General features: G+C 35.3%; 1 protein-coding gene across 2 annotated transcripts in view; it reads right to left on the minus strand.

The window, feature by feature from the left end:
* LOC139980519 (TLC domain-containing protein 2-like) overlaps window positions 1-21,436 on the minus strand; it is a 59,759-nt gene that overhangs the window by 10,031 nt on the left and 28,292 nt on the right. The window contains exons 2-3 of one of the 2 annotated variants that reach the window (XM_071992213.1): window positions 9,652-9,734; window positions 8,023-8,105 (exon numbers count right to left, since the gene is read on the minus strand). In XM_071992213.1, coding sequence (XP_071848314.1) covers window positions 8,023-8,105; window positions 9,652-9,734 — 166 coding nt within the window. Of the gene's footprint in view, window positions 1-8,022; window positions 8,106-9,651; window positions 9,735-11,489; window positions 20,378-21,436 lie in introns of those variants that run through there. The other variant, XM_071992214.1, reaches the window with a different exon arrangement.

Raw genomic sequence — 21,436 nt, forward strand, 5'->3', positions numbered from 1 at the left:
GCAAATGTTGACCCCAAAATATGTCAAAATTGATCTTACAATTATTGTACAATCAAATGTAAAATCCCTGATTGTATTTTCTTTCCTCTTAATTGTGAAAATTGAACTTTTAAGTTGTGATATGTCGACGACGTGAAACGTAAAATAGAATGTTGTCTGCTGTTCTTGTTTCTTAAAGCTCACTGTCAATGGTTTTGAAAGATATTCACTATTAAAATATAATATCCTTGACCAGCTCAATTGGGACCATTTCCTAATGCTAATACCTCTCTAAACTGTCCTCACATATCATGCTCTCAAAGCACTGGTATTGACAGTACAAACAGTTCCTAACCTTGATCTGATAGAAACATATATTCATACTGCTCATACTGTCAGTATGAGTGCTCTGAAAGCAGGACATGACAGGACAGTATAGAAAAAATTGTCCCGACTGGATGAACTGAATTGAAAATTAGCTCTTAGTTATGCAAGTTTTTGATTAATAAAAGTTGTGCATGTGCACCCCTTAGCAGTGATTTAAATCGCCCCTGGCTAAATGTTAAAAGTCCCCTGATTGAACCATTGAACCCCAACTAATGATAGAAGGTGGAAGGCCATGCCACCCGTCCACATTGTGCACACGATCCAGGGTTATGCTATTATGAATTACAATATCATGGCATTTGATCATATCAAATTAATAGGATGATAAAATTTATCAACTCAATAGACGATGGTTTAAATTTAAGCAATCATTAATTGTGTCAATTTTATGATTGAATGAAAGGCAGATCCTTCAAATTGTCAAATAATTATTGAACAAGATTAGTTATTACAGAAGAATATGATTAAAAATAAAACACGTTTTATGATACGTAAGGACAGGCCTATACCTTACAGGTTAATATTTTAGAGAAATAAGTACCAAGAGTTGTTTAATAATTATCCTCCAGTATGTAATTATGTATAATATATAAGATATGAATATATTCGAACCTCTACATACAAACACAATACTGTACAATTTAATGACCATAGTGTATGTAGCATATTGCTCGGAAACTGACCCACTTAATATATAACACAAATCCATAACTCTGTGCACAGAGATATGTCATTGAGACAGTCAGAAGGTTATAGATTATACAACACAGTGTAGATATGTATTGCATGGACAGCTTGAATACCTTGAAGATCATAGAACTCATCACTGTGTGGTTGTTGTCACTTGAGCAATACGTAGTTTGTTACAGAACAGAAGCAACCGCTTAATAATGTGTGTGTGTGTATTTATACATATATAATATATATATAGTCTGTATATATATATAGTCTGTATATATATATATATATATATATATATATATATATATATATATATATATTTATTTATTGATATATATATTGATATATTGAACAGACTTTGTTAAATGAAATGGAAATAAACGACAAAGGCAAATGAATATATATATATATATATATATTTATATATTTATATATATATTTATATATATATATATATATATATATATATACTGTATATATACTGTATATATATATATATATATATATATATATATATATATACAGACTATATATATATACAGACTATATATATATTATATATGTATAAATACACACACACACATTATTAAGCGGTTGCTTCTGTTCTGTAACAAACTACGTATTGCTCAAGTGACAACAACCACACAGTGATGAGTTCTATGATCTTCAAGGTATTCAAGCTGTCCATGCAATACATATCTACACTGTGTTGTATAATATACAGTATATAAATATATATATATATATATATATATATATATATATATAAATATATATATATATATATATATATATATATATATATATAAATATATATATATATATATATATATATATATACATGATGAATCAGAAATACCTGGTAATTAAGTTTAACAAATAAACAGCCAGGGAAGAAGCTGAGAAATGGAACCTTCTTCGAGTTAATACTATAGTTAGCTAACCATAGACATGAAACTATCACAACCTGGTGAGTATGCTTTGCTTTGGTCTGGTTGGTACAGTATGCAATACACACATGAATACCCCATTCCCCACCCTCCCCCTCCCCCTCCCTTGTGAGCAAAGGAGGTGAGGGAGGAGAAGGGCAATTATTTGATTGCCTTTCTCTTTTAGATATAAATGGGCACTACGAAGTAGACAACATTTCTCTTTTTCTTTGTTCATTGGTTGGTTGGTTCTTTCTTTCATTGCTTGAATATATTACATATACTACTAATAATTTGGACCTTGTATAACCATAATAATCTCACCAAAGCTAACACTGACAGTTCTATAAATAAAGCTTCATACTTTGGAATGCCATCAGTAGTATTATCACAAGGGTAAACAGCGTTCATTTCATAACCGTACTAAAGCAAACAGTGTTATATAGAGTACACAAAATATAAGACCATGCGGTTTCAAAACTGACTGTACTTATGTATGAGCAAATTGATATGCCTGTAAAAACAATAATATATAACATTTTTCAATATTAGGTAAGATGTCGGCACTGAAGGACAAGTTGATTAGGTTTATATTTAATTACTGTCAAAGACATAAATAGAGGCAAAAGGCATGAAGGGATGGTTGATATAAAAGAGTAGGGGGTAATTGGCCATGTTCACACTTGAGGAAAAAAAGGGGGGCACCACCAGGATCTTGTTTATATCCCTCAGGGAGGTAATAAACTGACCCCCGACGAATGAACATTTGACAATGGGGTGGTGGATGGAGGTTCAAGATCCGTTGCGGGGACAGGATCCTCTCCAAAAAGGAGATCATCATCGTTTCTGGATGAAAACAAATCACATTCATTTGGTGAGAAAAATCTACGAGGGTGTCTTCTCTAAATTTGATCAATATCAATCATAAATTTTGGCAAACTTTTTGACAAAATTTAAAAGTTTTTTTGACAAAATTTAAAAGTTGCTTTTTTAGAAATATTTATAGCAGAGCTGCTTACTTACCTTCCCTATAAGTAATAAAAATTCAACAAATTGTGAAACTTTTTTTGAGGTTATAACTTTTCAAATGTTATTTTATAACATTGAGGTGAGGAGTATGGAAACATAACCAATTTGTTATATCACAGTTATTTCCCTCTAATATGACAAAGCCAAGCGTATTAGATCAGTACTAACTTTGCCAATCAGTTAATTCTGCATCATGGTGGTCAGACCAAGTTTATATAATATCAGTTTGGTTTCACACACGTGTTGCCAATTAATGTATATTTATATATCAGCAACATGCACTTCACAAGACTTAATTGTATCCGTGAATAAATCCTGAATGCCTTATAAACATGCATGCAACCACTCGACCCTATTAATATAATACCTACAGGTTTATACTCAATAACTTCAATTACGGATTATGATATTCTAAACCAGGATGCTGGTGTACAAACAAGGAGGCGCGCTGTATCACATTATTACGTTATTACGTATCACCAGCGAAGAATGATTTTAGAGTTCAAATTTTTGTGTAGCATTTTCAAGGACTCTGGATTTGTTCTCTCACTGTATTAATCACTGTCTTTCCTGTGTAGAAAACTGCCATACATTTTTACACTTGCATATAAGGTAACTTGATCGTTTTGTCTATATACCATTTTACGATGCGATTGCTGGATAAATTATTCCCAGACTACAGTTTTCGACTTTGAGCTAGTTTGAAAGGGAGTCTATATTTTAGTGAAGCGAAAGGCAGTGCTCATCCCTGGATCAAGGTACCAAATTTCATTGAGAATTAACTATATATCAGCCATATATAATTCAGTCTTTGCCACCATGTAAACTAATTGTAAAAACAATGACTACCAACTGAAAATTTAAGGGAGAGTCATGTTTATAGACCGTGGAGATTGATTGCATAATTAATGGCTTTAATGTACGTTAATCCGATGGTGTTAATAAGATGAACTAATGTTCAAAGAAAAACATGTTTTGATTAAAAAAAAAAGGAATGACACCTCATCAAGATCATTTGTCCTTGACAAATTTGTAATGCATTATTTATTATCCAATCACATGCATGTATCTAATTAGTTAGTTTGGGGATTATCCAACCACATACATTTATTCCATTGCTTGGTTGGAATTTAAGCAAATTGGTTACTCTAAAGTAGTACGTTGAGTGTTTGTGTCAGCTAGCCATCACTTAAATCCTTTGTGAAGTGTTGCTATGGCTACATATCTGGATCAGGGTTTCCATTATAAGTAGTAATTAAAACCTTAAGATTATGAAAGATATTGTGGAAAAAGATAAGACAACTGGTTTTTACAGTGCATTTTGGTGATTTACAGTATATGTGTTGAGTTAAAACATTAAGTTTAAAGGCATTGAAGACTCGCCCCAAACCGATGCCGCCGTCTGAAAAGGTTAACTTTCCTTTGCTTGCAAGAGAATTTTTTCCTTGTTGCAAAATGCAGACAGTAATGAAACGTGAAACCTTGTTATCCTTTATCTAGACCTGAGATGTCCAACGCTGCTATGTGACACTGTGTTATGGGTATTGACCGTAGTTGCATGTATTGACTGTACACTCGTGTCTAATCAGGGAGTTGTTATGGAACTCCCTGGTCTAATTACCGACGGTAGCAAGCTGTGTGTGTATTTTCTGGGATCGATGGTGGTGTCTAACACTTCTGTTACACCTCATTCGAAACTAGGTCAGATTACCGGCATCGGACGTTTCTTTGTGCGCGAGTCTTCACACCCTTTAAGTTACGTTTTATACCTATTGAATTTTGCATTTGAGGAGCTGACCTAAATATTCCTTGTACTATAGACTTACTAGTCCAGTCACTTTCATTGATGATTGTATCTGCAGACACATTCTGTAGGATAATATTACCCTATGAATATATATATATATATATATATATATATATATATATATATATATATATATATATATATACAGCCACACATCACCTGGTTTATATCTTCATCTCATATGGATGTGCGATTCGTGCTGCCAATGTTTTTTTATTGCATACATCATGCAGCTATAAGTGCCTGCATCTGTTTGAGAAGTATTTTAATATGGGAATACTATACCTGCATAATTTGATTATCAATTGTGTTGGAATTAAACTGTGTGGTCTTACTCGGTATATACATAAAATGTACAAGCTGTTACTAAAGTTTTATGTTCATGAATTTTCATGTTGTAGTTAACTGTAATGGAAACTACATCAGGAGACAGCTGGGTTTCATGTCATAAACAACATCAACTTCAAAACTGCTGAGCAGGGGCGGGATTTGAGTTGTGAAGGTGGGGGGGCAAAACTGTCAGCAAGACTATCTAAGCGGAGCGCCACCATCGGTTGGCGCGGAGCGTACAAGAAATTTTTTGGCTTTACAAACCCTCCAGATGGCCGGAAACGGCACTTCCGAGTGCTCTAAGCTGCATGTACCCATCCTTGAAATATGGATCTCATGTCTGCAATTGTATCTAGATAGTTAATTATCGTTTAAAAATTTGAAGAGGATTTATAGTAGAACATATGGTCAGATGGTGATGTACAACTTTTGTTATACGTCACTATCTAAACAGAGCGCCATCATCAGTTGGCAAGGAGCGTCGAAATTTTCGATGAAAGGTACCCTTCGATCGGTTAAATTAACATATAGGCTTCAAATTGCATCTAAACAATTAATGAACGTGTGTAAATTTAGGGAGGACGGATAGAAGAACTTATATGGTGATTTACAACTGAAGCTTATACGTCACTATTTAGGCGGTGCACCACCATCAGTTGGCGCGGCGCGTTGAAATTTAAGCAAAAAGGAAATCCTAGATCAGCAAAAATGACACCTCTGGTAACAATAAATCGCATCTAGACAGTTCTTTCCCCCTAAAATTATTAGTATACTCATTGGACCGATCAAGAATATGTTCAGCACCCACTTCGAAATTCTCCCGCGGTCCCCACTTCTTGGAGCACTTGGCAAATATTGGGGGCTGAACATACCTTTACCCCCTCCCCCCCCACACACATTTTTTTCATGGGGGATAAGCCCCTCAAGTCCACCGGTTCCGTTACTGTGCTAGTGCCAATTTGTAATTTACATTATTCGATTTGCATGCATCATTCCAGGATTTCGAGCAGTAAAGAAATTACATCGGCATTGCCATTGCATATTGTTGTATTGGGGGGGGGGGGGGTGTCATGTGTCAGTATATTGAATTTAATTATTGATATACCCAATATGCAAATCTGGCTTTCGTAAATCGTTTCTCTGGATTTAGTTATTCAACGCATTTAGTAGAGCAGCAACGTTGAAAATCAATTCCTGAAGCTAGCACTGTAGCACATGCCGCGGATTCATCAACATGCAGAATTGAATCGCTAGTGTGTTAGCTCCAGGATTCGTAACCTGTGTTGCGAACCATGTGCTAGCTCCAGCTCCAGTTATTCTGCATGCTACATAGTGGCGGAGCGTCCATACAGTCAGGGGGCAGATGCCCCCCCCCCCCCTGACGGACTCAAATGGACTGCTGGCGCCCTTTTCAGGTTTTGACCACTTTTTATTTATTCGCGATTATTGACGTTTTCATTGCGCTCTCATCTACCATATTGACATTTGTCACATTTTGTTGGCGATGACACCTATTTATTCTTCGTTTATCTGCAAATTAGCAAGGCCAGGAAAGGGTCATTTCCAGCGATCTATAGGAAGTATCTTTACTCAAAAAATTTCTGTACGCTCCGCGCAAACCTGTGGTGGCGCTCCTCTTAGATTGTGTCTAAAGCGCCCCCATTCTCGCCCCCCCCCCTCCTTGACCAATACCCCTAGCTCCGCCACTGATGCTACATGTTACAATGTTAAACACAAAATCGACTTAGATTCGAGACAAATATGCCTATTTGATAGAGCTGTTGTGGGGGAATAATTTCGATTAGGGTTGTGCACATTTGTCTGCAAAAACGACAAAAAAGTGAACTGAGGTCTGGGAAAAAGTGGGGGGGCAAGTGCCCCCTCTTGCCCCCCCCGTAATCCCGCCCATGCTGATGAGCATCTTAAAGTCTGTATACTGTACATGCTAAATTTAAAAGTTTGCTATATCATATATATGCCATGCAAAATTTAACTGAAAGTGAGGAAGTTTCACTGTTACTTAAACATCTCTAATAACACTGTCGATAGAAAATTGCAGTTACTAAGCATTATTATAACTGCCTTGATTGCAGGCATTTATTTTGTTCGCTTTGTGCCCCAATAAATAATTAACGTATTCGGCCATATAAGAAAACAACAGACAGCAAAATGTAGAGGACATACTAAAAGTCAGCATGACCTTTATCCTCTTTTAAAATAAACCTCCCAATCACCTCCAACCACCCCACCCCCTCCCCACCCCATGTAGTTTAAATGTTCTTTTTATAGTTTCCTATACTTACCACAACATGATTAAGTACTAATGACCTCCCTGCCCAACCCCATCCCTGCCCCACTCTGTCCTCGCCCCACTCTGTCCCCTCCCAATACCTCTCCCAGTAAAATTATGCTCTTTAACTACCACAACAGGATGAAGTACTAATTAACTTCCCTGGTCATCACATCCCCACCCCCACCCCATCCCCTCCCAATCCCTCAGCTCATTAAATTGTTCTTCTTAATTAACTTACCACAACACGATGAAGTACTAATGACCTCCCTGCCCAACCCCATCCCTGCCCCTCTCTGTCCCCGCCCCACCCTGTCCCCTCCCAATACCTCTCCCAGTAAAATTATGCTCTTTAACTAACCACAATAGGATGAAGTACTTATGACCTCCCTGGCCACCACGTCCCCACCCTCACCCCCACCCCTTCCCCTCCCAATCCCTTACCTAATTAAATTTTTCTTCTTAATGAACTTACCACAACATGATGAAGTACTTATGACCTCCCTGGCCATCACGTCCCCACCCCCCACCCTTTCCCCTTCCCCTCCCAATCACTCACCCAATTAAAATTTTCTTCTTAATTAACTTACCACAACATGATGAAGTATTAATGACCAGGATGCTTTAAATTCTTTGTAATACAGAATGTCCAACAGATCGTACGTGAAATAACCTGCAAGGGATCAAGAGAAAAATAAAATGAAAATACGGTTGAAAGGGTTTTCTGAATAGGAAAGAATTATGAAAGTTATGTCTTTAAAGAGATACCAAGGTGGCAGAAGTTGATTGCCCAAGAAAACCTGCTTGGAAATTAAATTCTGTATCTTTTTTAGATCAAAACCAGACCATCATAAGCATTTTGTATGGCAAAGATATGTACTTTCAAATTCAGCACTGATATTTCGTGATTATATTGCACCTGGCAACAACAAAGCGAATGATGTCCTCACCACGATTCAGCTGGTTTGTTTTCTTTATAATATTTTAACACTGTCACTCATTGAAAGAGGAAAGTTAATAGTATTTATATGTCAAAGTTACATTGAAATTAAAAGTTGATGAAATTTTTTTTACAGAGGATATCGACAGCCAATCGAACATTCCAAATGCATCGCATTGAATCAAGGATAAATTAATCTTAAACAATCTTCATAAATAAATCTTAGATTATGAAGAGGACATCCAAGATGAGATCACATACCACCTACAGTACTGTGATCCAATACCTGGAAACTTAGAGGATTTAGCAATGTCCAAAAATGTTTACATTCAATCATTAATTTCTCAAGTTAGGAATAAGATATCAAGATGGGAATATTCAGCTACTGTAACAGTGTGGAATAATTTCTCTTATTAAGGGATTGTGTAAAACTCTGTCTGCCAGTGAAATATCATCCACTTAATGTCAGTAAGATAATTAAGTGGTAAGGCAGAAGAAAAAACTTTTGTAAACTATAGAGACTCAGTGCCATTCAAACTGTATCTTCACATTGTTAATTCTATAAAGCAACTTCTGGAGTGTTTTGGAAAGTTTTATCACTCTGGTAAATATGAAAATGAAGAATACAATTAAGAAGTCATGAATATTGAAAAGGAAGGTTCTGGTTGCAGACATTAATCTAGCAATTATCTTAAATAGAAAGATATACAATCTTTCATTTATATACAAAGTAATCAGCATTGATAACATTTGATCTATGCAGAGCTGTGGTTGTGCAAGCTAGCAGAAATCTTCTGCACGCTTTTGTTAGCGTGCCTTTCCAGAGGTGTGCTTGTGGAAGCTTTCAGAAATCTGCTGCACGCTGATATAAGCTTACCTTCCAGAGCAGAGCTTGCGCAAGCTTGCAGAAATATGCGGCACGGCCCGCACACTAAGAGTGAAAGCTTACTTTCTACGTGTGCTTGCATTACAAGTGAGCTATTTATGCAGCTGCACTGCAAAGCATGCGCATGTTTGCAAGCTTACTGGAAGCTCGCAGATGCAATGTTTGCTTGCAGCAAGCGTGAAGCAGGTATCTTTTTCTGTAACCTGGGCTGAAAGTCTGTACTAATTTACTTTAACACTTTGTAAAACCTAACCAGATGCTATCTTGTATTAAAGATAGAAACATGTGGACATGTCTGGGGATACTCAGGACAACTCTTGAAGTATTTGAGTTGTGATCCCTCCAAAGCTAGGAAAACAATTTTGTTTTTGTCATATGCTTGAGATGACTCACCTACTGAGAGAGCTACCATCAGTTCCATGGAAGAGTTGTTAAAGTCAATCATATCTGCTGCAATTTCAGGCCAGACAAGATAACTGCAGGATAAAATAGAAGAGAATGGAATACGTAAGCAATATAAAGCACAGAGAGCAAGAATATACATTAATTTATTAGCTACTGTTTAAGGTCCTTTCCAGGATAAATATTTAGCTTTATAAAATTACATACAGATTCTTATACAAAGACAATGTTACCTTATCATACATTTGTTTTGAATTATACAAAAAAAAAAAGGTGCAGTAACATGACAAAATCTTCAATGCTTAAAATTGTGATACAGTAAATAGTCAAATTCTTCCTTTCATTCAAATGAGTTCCTCCCACTTCTCTTGACCTGTTTAATATATTAGAGGATTTTACTCTGTTGGAACTTAATCCAAAGGAAACACAATGGAGATGGTAATTTAAATATAAGCTTGGGTTTAACAAAATTAGCAAATACGGTCTATTGTTATCAAATATGCCCTCTAATATTGCATCTGAAATTGTGAACTAGAGTCGGTTTAGGGGAAGTGCATATTTCTACAGCTTTGGACAAGAATGGCAGAATCCAACCAAAAATAGAAAACCCAATCGAGTAAACAGCATGGTAGAATTTTGGTACAAGCTCCGAGTTAGAACTGTCTTCTTCATTTTGTTCAAATTCCTATCGATTTCAAACTCTAGCTATCGCCAATTTTCTGAGTAGACGTTCTCGACATCGATGCCAGATATTTTTTGACTGATTTTGTGTAAAAACTTGACTACAAAAGGTTAGAAAGGAACAGATATTTTATATGAAATTTAAGGCACATACAAAAATTGTAACAATTTTACTGCTCTGTCCCATTTTTGAGAAGTGAAATAAAGGCAATACATTATTTCCCCCTTTTTCCTCAAGTTTGTATTGCTTCTTTTTGTAATTATTTTTTTTGAAGTTTTTGTGAAGTGACTACACCATATATATGACCATTTACAAAAGAAATAGCTGAGTCTGCTTATTTAGACAACTTGCAGCATAATTTTGGTTTTAAGAAAAGTCCAGATGATTCCTAATGTGTTGATCTGCAGAATGCATTAGTTCAGAGGGAAGTGGACTTTAACTTTTTTTAAGGAAAAATAAATTATTTCAGCATTTTTTAAGTCCATAAATGGAACAAAGTAGACTGCTAAAGCTGTAAACTTATAAAAAAAACAACTGTTTCATTTTGCTAATTGATGCAATGGGTGGCAATAACTTGGATTTATTGTCTCTAAGAATGTTTATATAATATCATATCAAGCCATATCCTGGGTTTTATATAGCTTCAAACCTCCCATTAAAATTCTCATTACTTCATCAATGTTACCCCACGACAATCATAATCCATTAACGTTCCTTTCTCCATTAATTAATGCTCTCGTTAACACTCTGTACCTTCATTAATTCTCCATTAAAACTCCATTTATACTCCATTAATACTCCATAATGACTTTTCCATAAATCAATTTATTATCCATAATCCATTAATATGTATATTGCACATTCATTAAACCTCCATTTACCCCACAAGGAGAGAGGAAGAGAAAGGAAGGGGGTCATAGGTCAACCGCAAAGAGAGGAATCTAACATGAAAGATTTGTAAAATATGAGGGATCAAAAGGTACTGTAAGGGGATGCAAAGGGGGAGGGAGAGGGGAAGAGGAGGGGGGAGGGGATTGGAACCTGGAATGTTTCATCGCATCAGTAAGAATGATTTAAGACTCTGGTTTTCTATGATCGATTACAAAACATAGAAACAAAACAAACCAAAACTAAATAAATAAATAAATACCTTTTCCATAAAAATTTAATTCAAAATCGGAGTATAAAATTCACATTTTTCCATTTTTTCTTTATTAAGAAAAAATAGCAGCATCTGTCTCATCATTGATACATCATAATAAAGATTCATAGACAAACGAATAACCGTCTTATTGATTGATTAAAATGCAGAAATAATGGAACTTTGAAAATATTGCTATATATCATCAATAGATGTAAACAATAACTGACAACCAAGCATCAGTTACAATTGCTTCCAAATTTGAGTTTTAATTGTTGAAACTTGAAAGAAAAAGTGTTCAAAACGTCTCTTTCCTGGGGATTAACACTCTTCATCCAATAATTTATTCAAAACATTACGAAGGGTTAAATTGAGAATTAAATATCTCGACAAGGAAACAGGGTCTCGGAGTGTTTCAGTAGTCTGAACATTATTTAAACTGTCTGTCATACTTGTACAGTAGGCAATTATCAATGTCTTTTAACTTCAACGGCAAAATGGATGAGGTGAACCTAGGGTTACCATATTCTGCAGAAAGGGTGGACAAGATGTCACAACCTGGGGGGAAAGATCTCATTTTAGGGGTCCCCCCTACCCTTTGTGGGAAAAAATTGATTTGGAAGTTAAACTTCATGGAAATGTTCCAAAAGTCTATGAAAGTTGACGTTGGGCTTTTGTTCGAAATAGCTAGATGGCCAAATCACTGTCTAGAAAGGTAATCCCCAAGCACTGTAATTAAACAGCCCTGTCAGACTTAACCTTAAAAACATTTTAATATTTTGTACATCCACCCAGATGCTCATGTAAGAGAGAATAAAAAAAACCAAGACATGCTCAGGGAAATCTGGACTTTGGTAACCCAACAAGAAACTCATGTTAAGACTTCCTGATAGACACAAGGTTTTATATCTCATTCAAACGTAAGCAAATGAAGGAGAAAATATAAAATAAAATAAGAACCAAGAGTAAACATGGCACAGCAAAGACCTAGTTTCCTTCTCTCAATCACGAGCACAGAGAGAATATATAAAACCAAAAGGCAAATCGTTGTTAACGCGACATATTTTATGAATGTTGATGAACCATGTTGTAAAATACATATTAAGACATATCAAGACACAATACCAATTAGTCATGCTCTTAGTAAAAAATATTAAAAGATTATTAAAAAAAATGGAATATTGCATTGTAATTTAAAAATTAGTTTCAGTTAATTGGGAAGGCTAAGGATTAATTTCACTCCTCAAACTTAGATCAGTTGACAGGCAATATTTTCATGGATGCATTTGTAAAGATGAGTAGCTATTTTTGTTCTGTAATAGTCCTTTCTAACATCTGTCGTAAAGATAAAGATGCAAGATGGCATTGTAAAGTTTGTCTTTAATTTCCTTTCTCCGCAAGATTTGATGTTCAATACAAAACTACCACGGTCATCAGGGCTTGTAGTAATATGAAAAAGACATATGTAACTCCCACACAACAGCATGTATTATGTGCCACCTACAAGGGGCATAGCATATGTGCAATACTTTATGCATGAATTTAAATTTCCATCACGAAATTGATGGACCAACTTCCTGTTTAGATTCTTACAATAAAGTGTTCAAAGAACATCTCCAAGCTGTAAAGAAAACTTTCAGGTACATGCCACAGATGTCCTTCTGGTAAATGCCGGTTGGAGGTGGGAATGGGGGTGGGGGTTGGGGTCCTCTCCTGATATCTCACAGGCTCTTAGGCTAGAGCTAATACCACTCTGTTTTTAAAAAGTCTAAAATTTAGAAAGTTGGGTTGAGCAAGGCATTTCTGATATAAAATAAAGGACTGTTACAAACACCCACAAACCATTTGTATAACAACACGAAACTATTATGGCACAACTTGGCTCCCTTACAAATGCTTCCAAAATAAAACACAGCTGAATCTTTGTCTTCCTTTAAATTCCCCACGGTTTTTGTTCCTTAATTAACTCATCTCATCAAAATACTTTTAAATAGCCAATAATTTATAAAATATTACCTAGGCTGTCTAAATGCAATATTTGACACCTAGCTACACCTTAAAAATGAATTTATTAATATCAAATGTTATGGTAAAGATTATGAAATTCCAAGGAAAGCTTCGAGAGAACGAGGAATACAAAAATAAAAACCGCCGTAAGAAAACAAAGTAACAATTACATGAATTCATCTATTTAATATTGTATATGTTGTTTATCTGTTTACAAATTCTGTTTACATACTCTCAGATACATAAAAGTAAGATTTCTTACAGTAAAAATCCACCAATAGGAATCAACCAGGTTTCAATAAAATCAAATAATATTGTTTCCTACAAAAGTTACAAATTATCATACACAAAAGCAAAAAAATGAGGGGCCATCAAATTTACCAACGACCACCCAACAGGAATTCCAAAAAGTATAAAAGAAATGATTCGGTTTCAAAGTATGAAGAACTGCAAAAAAAAAACACACAAAAAATGAATCGAACAATTCTGGAAACTCTTTTTGTCTTTACTTAATAAATACCTTATTAAACTGGAAAATGTCAGTCTAAGCCTCTATTCTATAAAACTACAAACAGCTGTTTTCAAGTATATATTTCAATTTTCAAGGAATTCTTTTCAACAACAAAAAATAACAGAAGCCCCATTCAAAAAGAGCCTCAAAGTTTTTATGACTATATATATATGTAAATATGAAATCTTATTATACTGAATCAGTATGGTACAAGCTCTATCCACCTCTCGAGTTTTTAAAACTATACAGAATTCCCTCCTCCACCCCTTCCTCCTCCCCCCCCCCCCATTGTGCCAGTATGATTTATAAACTTTTGAGTTTTCGTGAGTTTGTTTATCACTGGCTGCTTAAAATAATGGTAAATGGCTGGTATTATTAAAATGTGGCAATTGATTTTGTTTACTAAACAATATGCGCATTAAATAGGTGAACAATTACATCACAAAGTAAAAAGAAAGCAGAAAGACAGGCTTTCTCATATTTCTTCATAAACTTGGGGTGTTATACTTTTTTGTTTTACAGATGGTGAAACACCATATTGCAAAATGTAAACACAAAATCATATCAGTTTTACCTCAAAACTGGTGACGAAAAAAAACATGATCATAATAATAATAATAAAAATAATGCAATGTGGTCGGTTAATCAATGTTTACTTGAAAATATCAAATAATGCTAGATCTCTACATCTTGAGACAAAGAGAAGCAGAAGAAAAAAACCGAAAACATTTTATTTTCCTTTTTTAAATTAAATATAAAGTAGCTGAGATGTTATTGTTTTGAATATTTTTCAAGTATGATGGAAGACAAAATTGATGAAGATTTGCGATTTTTGTGTTATTTCCTGACAGCTTACGGTAGAAAGAGTGAAAAGCTCAACTATGGCAGCTTTTAAATATATATATTTTTCTGTCAGGTAGCTATTAACCACCAGTATTCAATGCTTCCTAGTTTGTATGTTTATAAAAAATAGAGTTTCTTTCATTGGGACGACGTTCAACATGGATAGCCTACTTATCTTTTCTTAGACGTATGTACAACAAATACTACTGCATACCTACAGTACCAAACACTTCTATAATATATACTGTGTATGACTTATACTATGCACAACTTATGGACATCAAATGTAAACCAGGAGGGGGTGAGGATAGGAGGCGAGGAGAGGGGGAGGGTTGGATGAGCAGTAGTTCAGCAACCTAACAAGTTTTACTCCTTTCAACGTCAACATTCAAAGTCAGTTCAGAATTCGCTTACAGAACTTACAAAATAACAACAAATTCCTGTAACAGTCATTGACTTTGGGTGTTGGGTGGATTTTGATTAGGTGACACAGTTTTAGACCATCAAAGCCCATGGAGCATTCGCGCAACTTCCTCCCATCTCTCCCCCTCCCCCCACCACTACCACATCCCCCTCACCTCAAATTCTTTTGTAATATACTTTTGATGATCGTGTATAATTTTAAACTCAAAACTTTGACAGACGTGGGCGAGTGTAGGAAGACTTGAGATTTTGTATAAATTGAATTTAAAAAAAAGAAGAGATAATTGATTGCTAAATAATTATGTTCTGTCCTGAAGATGACTTCATGCCTCTGATTATAAAGTCTGTTATGCATATATATATATATAAAATAATAAAGTAAAAGTAAAACTTAAAAATAAATAACTCACGTCTATAACGACATCGTGGAACAATAGTAATGCAATTACGAGGGCCAAAAGAAAGTAATTGCATATTGCATAACAAATATATCTGTAATGAAAATTGATCATTTTGTGGCTATTAATAAGTGGAATTGTCCAGCGGTTACAAATTAGGACATTATAAAAGCATATTTTTGCTGTTCCCATTAGATGCAAGAATTACTCTCAGAGGCAGACTTGACTGTTATACAAACACTGACCATATGAAACAAGAACGGCTTCTATTAAAATAATATTACAAAGAATACAAAAGCATAAAAGTGAAGATTTATAAACAGGGGATTACAATATTTAGTCTTATTTCATTTTTTCCTTGCTTCAACGCAAGTGGATTCCACCGTTTGACAGTAGCAAACAAGAACAGACATTTGCATTTTCTGAAAGAAGACTTTAAAAATATGACCATCGAAGTCAATGCAGTGATTTACTGATGTGTAGGCAGTGGGAACTTTGATTTCGCGAGAAGATTTCTAAGCACTTGCATTTTTCGGCAAGAGGGCTAAAAATTGTGAAATATATATTTTTTACATCGTTGTTCAGTAATTTGTGTAGGGGGTTGAGCATGGCAAGAACTACAAACTTGAGATACATAACCCAACATTTCTTATAAAGACGACTTTTTTTTTTTTTAACTATATTAAAGTTATATTTTCAAAACTATACTTGGATACTGCGTCCCAATAGCTTTAATAAAGCAAAACAATAAATTAAAGCAAAATAAAGCTTAACTCTTACTGACATTACAAAACAAAATTGGCACAAAGCCAAATTGCCACGACATTACCTAATTAACCTTACCTTGCTAAGTACTAGCTGTATTCACAGCTACAAATACAAATGAACTGAGGATAAAAAGTCAAAACTTTATCACTACTTGTAGTAAGACTGAGTTGCCATTAAGAAAAATTTTGCTTTTGTTTCTTAATATTTTTCTTGTACAAGATGCAGTTTTGAAGATAATATACTTAGGAATTAATAATACAGCTACCAATTTAGTTCATTCAGTGTGTTGTAGCATTTTTAAGAGTCGTTATTTTAAAATTACTATTAAAACAATTTTGTGTACAGTTGTATATGAACAAATGTGGTATCAATGCAATATTAAACACACAATCACTAAAATGAACCAAGATTTGTTTATCAACAGATGTACACCAAATTGATGCCTGTCAAATTTTTTTTTTGTGGAATGAGTTTTATAAATGGAAAACCAGTCAAACAATTTGAAATGTAGAAAGATGCATCTAAATCCTGAGTTTTCTTAATTAATACATAATTATTCATTCCTCCAAATTGCCTAGTCTCTGTAACTCCTCATTACCTACAGTACCTACACTACATATCAAACAATGCTAAATGACAAATATATATTATTTTCCTTTTGTACAGTATTTAAACTTGCCTACGTTCAATTTCTTCATGTTTCTTGTTCTTTTCTGTACCAGCAAATAAGACAGCGAATGTAATTACTATTAAATAAATTTCTGTTTACCCTTATTAATGTCTTAATTAAATCATGTTTTACTGTAGCTACCCAAGTCTCACATGGATGCCATTGGAGTTGCTATTTTCACATTTAGATGACTTTAATAACATCAAATAAAATAATCACCGCCTTGTTGTATCAATTGCATCCTGTACCATAAAATATACCCGTTTTTTGCTGTTTAATATTAAAAGAATAACAAGTTTTTTTTTTTTCATTTATTAATTCACTTAGCAATATTTTCTCTCTCCCTCCCTCCCTCCCTCAAACTGAAATTTTGGACTATCAAGCAGATATAAACAAGTCAATGTTAAAAAAAAAATCAGAAAGAAAAACGATCAAGTGAAAAAATGATTTTTTCACTCTATTGTTTCCTAACAATATTTTTGTATCATAAGTTTAAAGAGGAGAATTCACTTTATAATAATTTATTGTAACTCATGAAGAGAGGTGAAAATAAGGTCTATATTTTTTTCGTGTTTTCAAAAATTGTGTCAGCTGTCATTTAATGTGATATACAAATCACTTAAATGAGCTTAAAATGTTAGCTCTTGTTTTAGATATCATCTTTTGAAATAAGAATTTATCATTCTGACGACCGATTCTGTATATAACCAGAATGCAAAAATTCATTGTGGTTTCGATGATGTAACGAGCAGTTTTCTTCATGAATCTTACGTAATGTATAGTGAGGGACACTGAAGGTGTACGTGTTTAAAAGGGTTCACGATTTGACCTCTGATGACCCCAAATGACCTCTGATCCTGTATCTAACAAGGAGACCAGAGTTGACAGCCACATGATTGCACAGGTAACCACCACACTGGATACAGTTAAAGCATGAAAGATGAATCAAGGAAGCAGAGAAGGTTTCTTATGAAAATGAAGAGCAGCCATTAAGTATGGGTTGAAAAATGAAAACTATAATTACAATAGCACACAGATCCCTATACAAGGAAAGAACGTTGGTTTAAATACCAGTTTGAGAATCATTGATTACTAGTACCTATGATGATGGTTGTTATATTAATTCATAATGTGACGAGAAATTTGAAGGGGATAGGAGGTGTATTTTGGGAGTGAGGGTGAAATTGGGGGGTGGGTGGTGGTGGTAGGTGAAGAGACTCACATTTGTGTTAGTGTACCGACCAAATTTTAATGTTTGCCTTCATTGACAGAACTACAGTTTGCTTGAGTATAAAAATGCAAACTTTCCGATGGATCGGTGAGTAGGGTTAGGAAGCACGTCTTAAGACAGACAGACAGACAGACAGCCTTGGCAGATAATGCCTGGTGGAAAACATCAAACTTTTACAGCATCTACTTGTCAATAATGAAATAAAGTACATATTCAATATTGAAGAAGGAGGGATGGGGGGGGGCGCATCAGACAATTTTTAACCGAGTGAATCCCTGTGGGGTACACTTTGCACATTTTAAAGGGGTTTGTTGGCAACATTAATCTTGGTGATGGCAGTGAAAGGAAGCCAATTCGGGGTGGGGGTGGAGGGGGCTTTTCCATTTTTTTCAAATATAAATGAAGACTTGTCCCCTCCCATGAAAAATAATTTTGAATGCATTAATATATTAACAGACTGTCACATTAATTTCCAAGAATTTCTCCAGTTTTTTACTTTCAAAACTCTGCTGTAGATAGTTAATTCAAACTAATAATCACCTTCAATAGGAGACCAATTTGCTACTTGACATTTCTTCCATATTTAGGTCGAGAAAAACGCCAAAGTTGACGTAATGCTCGAGTTGAACGGGTGGGTTATTTGTATAAAAAGATTTCCAACTTTTCCACTGCTTAACCATAACATGCAAGGTTAACTTAATCTGTAGAGCCTCAAAAATGTAGAGTGTCTGAGTTCTCCAAGAGGTATTTCATACCCTGCTCTCCACCACCCCAACCTCAGCCTCCCACCCCACCCCCCTCACCTCAAATTACTGCCTATACTAGCTGCAGATGGCAAATTAAATACCAACTAGTAGTCCTAAGTGGTGAAACTCTCTAGATGTAATACTATGCACACATAAGGAAAATTAAAATTGAAGGTATCGCAAAAAGCAAGGAGGGAATTGCCTACAGGCGCAGGGAAGAAGCACTATAACCCTTATGTGAATGAAAAAATGATAAAAAATAAAAAAAGAAGAATAAAAAAATGAAAATAGAATAAAAATAAAAACACGAAACACTTATGCAAGCACTCGGTTCAGGCAAATTAACAGTTTTGTGGCGTCATTGAAAGTAACGACAAAAACTGTACAAGTAGGTGAACAGATTTTTGGGGGGGGGGGAACACATAATAGAACCCTTCAAAATAGGAAAATTGGCCTGGGTACAACAAGATGAGCAAGTATGTATAAAATCTCAGAACATCAAGTTTAGAGCATGTCTTGCACAGTGGCTAAGGATCAAGCCTCGCGCATCCACACTTACTTATTTCGAGTTACTATAGAGCATGGGTACATGATGAGTTGAAATTATCAAGTGGTTGTTTTCAACAAAGGAGAGAAATATACATTCCTTAAGGATGTGTTTTACACATGTATACATCCGTACACACTGACAAGTCTACCAAATCACTCAGCACCAATTTCTTTTTTTGATCAGACCCTGATATAATCAGTAGATACGAGGCAGAAAGATTGACACAGCAGCCGAGACATCTGGCGGCCATTGAATGTCAATTTATTTCAGCACGGCTCCAGTTAAGTCTTGGCCAAAGGTATCTTTCCTGCCAAATCCTACCGATATCAGAGCGAGAAGGGGAGGTGGAGGGGATTCTCAATTGCTGACGAGGACCTCCCTTTGATTCTGGCCGTTCTTCGACTGAAAGACGTCGGATTTCAGAAGCCTCCAAAATAAGATGACGTTGATGACGGCCATGGCGGCGATTAAGGGAACCATGCACTCCAGGACCCTCGTGTAGAGTATCGACCGATTTACGAACATGAAGGCAAAGAAGTATGTGATCAGACCGAACCGTAGGACCACAAAGGAGACCAGGTTAGCACCGCGGACGACACGGAAGATGGCCGACGACTTCTCGATCCCTGCCATGAGGAGCAGTTGCCTCCCGTGCAGGAACACGCTGTTCACCTCCACCAGGAGGGCTAGCACCGCGCACGGCGTACAGTAAGAATGGTAAAGAAGATAGAGAAATGAACCCATCACCTGTAGGGAGATACAAAAAAAAATGTTGTTAAGCACGTGAAAGTGTGGAAGACGAAGATGGTTTCAATAGTCTGCTGTTACTCCTGATTTGATAAGTCTTTTAAAGACTTTGTACGAGACTTCCTCTCCCATTGTATAGAATTGGCGATAAAACAAATAAATGAATCAAACTCTGTATGAACTCAAATTTTATGAATCTTTGAAAGAATATTTATATAGCCTATATATTTAAACCATCTTTTGAATGAGTGACTCAGGGAATATTTTAGTAAAAAATTTTGTTTTCTTTGGCAAAAGCACTATGATGGGCAATGAAATTTTGTCTCTTTTAACATACTTATGGCTCAATGGGTACAAGAACTGCTGTTTGGATCTTTGCACTTGTTATAGCAAGTTTGCCCATTTTGCTTGGCATTTTATAGCGATGCTATTACGGATACTGTCACTGTCGCTATGCCAGTGGCCAGACCAGCTAAATTTGCAGCTTTTGGAAACCACCTTTCAGCTCTTCATAAACACCTCTGTCTTTACAAATTTGACTTTCTTGATGTTGCCAGGGAATTTAATTATTTTATAGGATTGAAGCATTTCACTTTCAAATTTTTTCAAAACATGATAAAAAATGGTATTACAGCCAGCAAAAAAAACATCTGTCCTAAATATCAAGCGTAATTTGTCATAAAACATTATTTTGGTTATTGTTTCTTGAACCGACCATCGAGTGAGGTCAAAGAAGTGCAGAAGAATACAAAATCGACATGAAAGCTCAGGCCTAAATACACAAGCTGCACAATGCACAAAGAAATGATTACTTCTGAATAAGATCATTCAAATATTAAAAGCAACAGGTGCACTAGGACTACAACTGCTAAAAATTTGGTTTGCACAACTATAAAACCAATCTAGACCTGACTGAGTTGGGGCTAAAGTAACCCAGGGAATAATGGTTCAATACCCTCTAGAGAACAGATCATGAAAGAGACTAATAACAGAAACTGGATTGGCCCATCGATAATTTTATTAATTGATACCCAACTGTTGACATTCACAGATTCAGGA

The sequence above is a fragment of the Apostichopus japonicus genome, chromosome 15 (assembly GCF_037975245.1).
Source record: "Apostichopus japonicus isolate 1M-3 chromosome 15, ASM3797524v1, whole genome shotgun sequence".
Lineage (NCBI taxonomy): Eukaryota > Metazoa > Echinodermata > Holothuroidea > Aspidochirotida > Stichopodidae > Apostichopus > Apostichopus japonicus.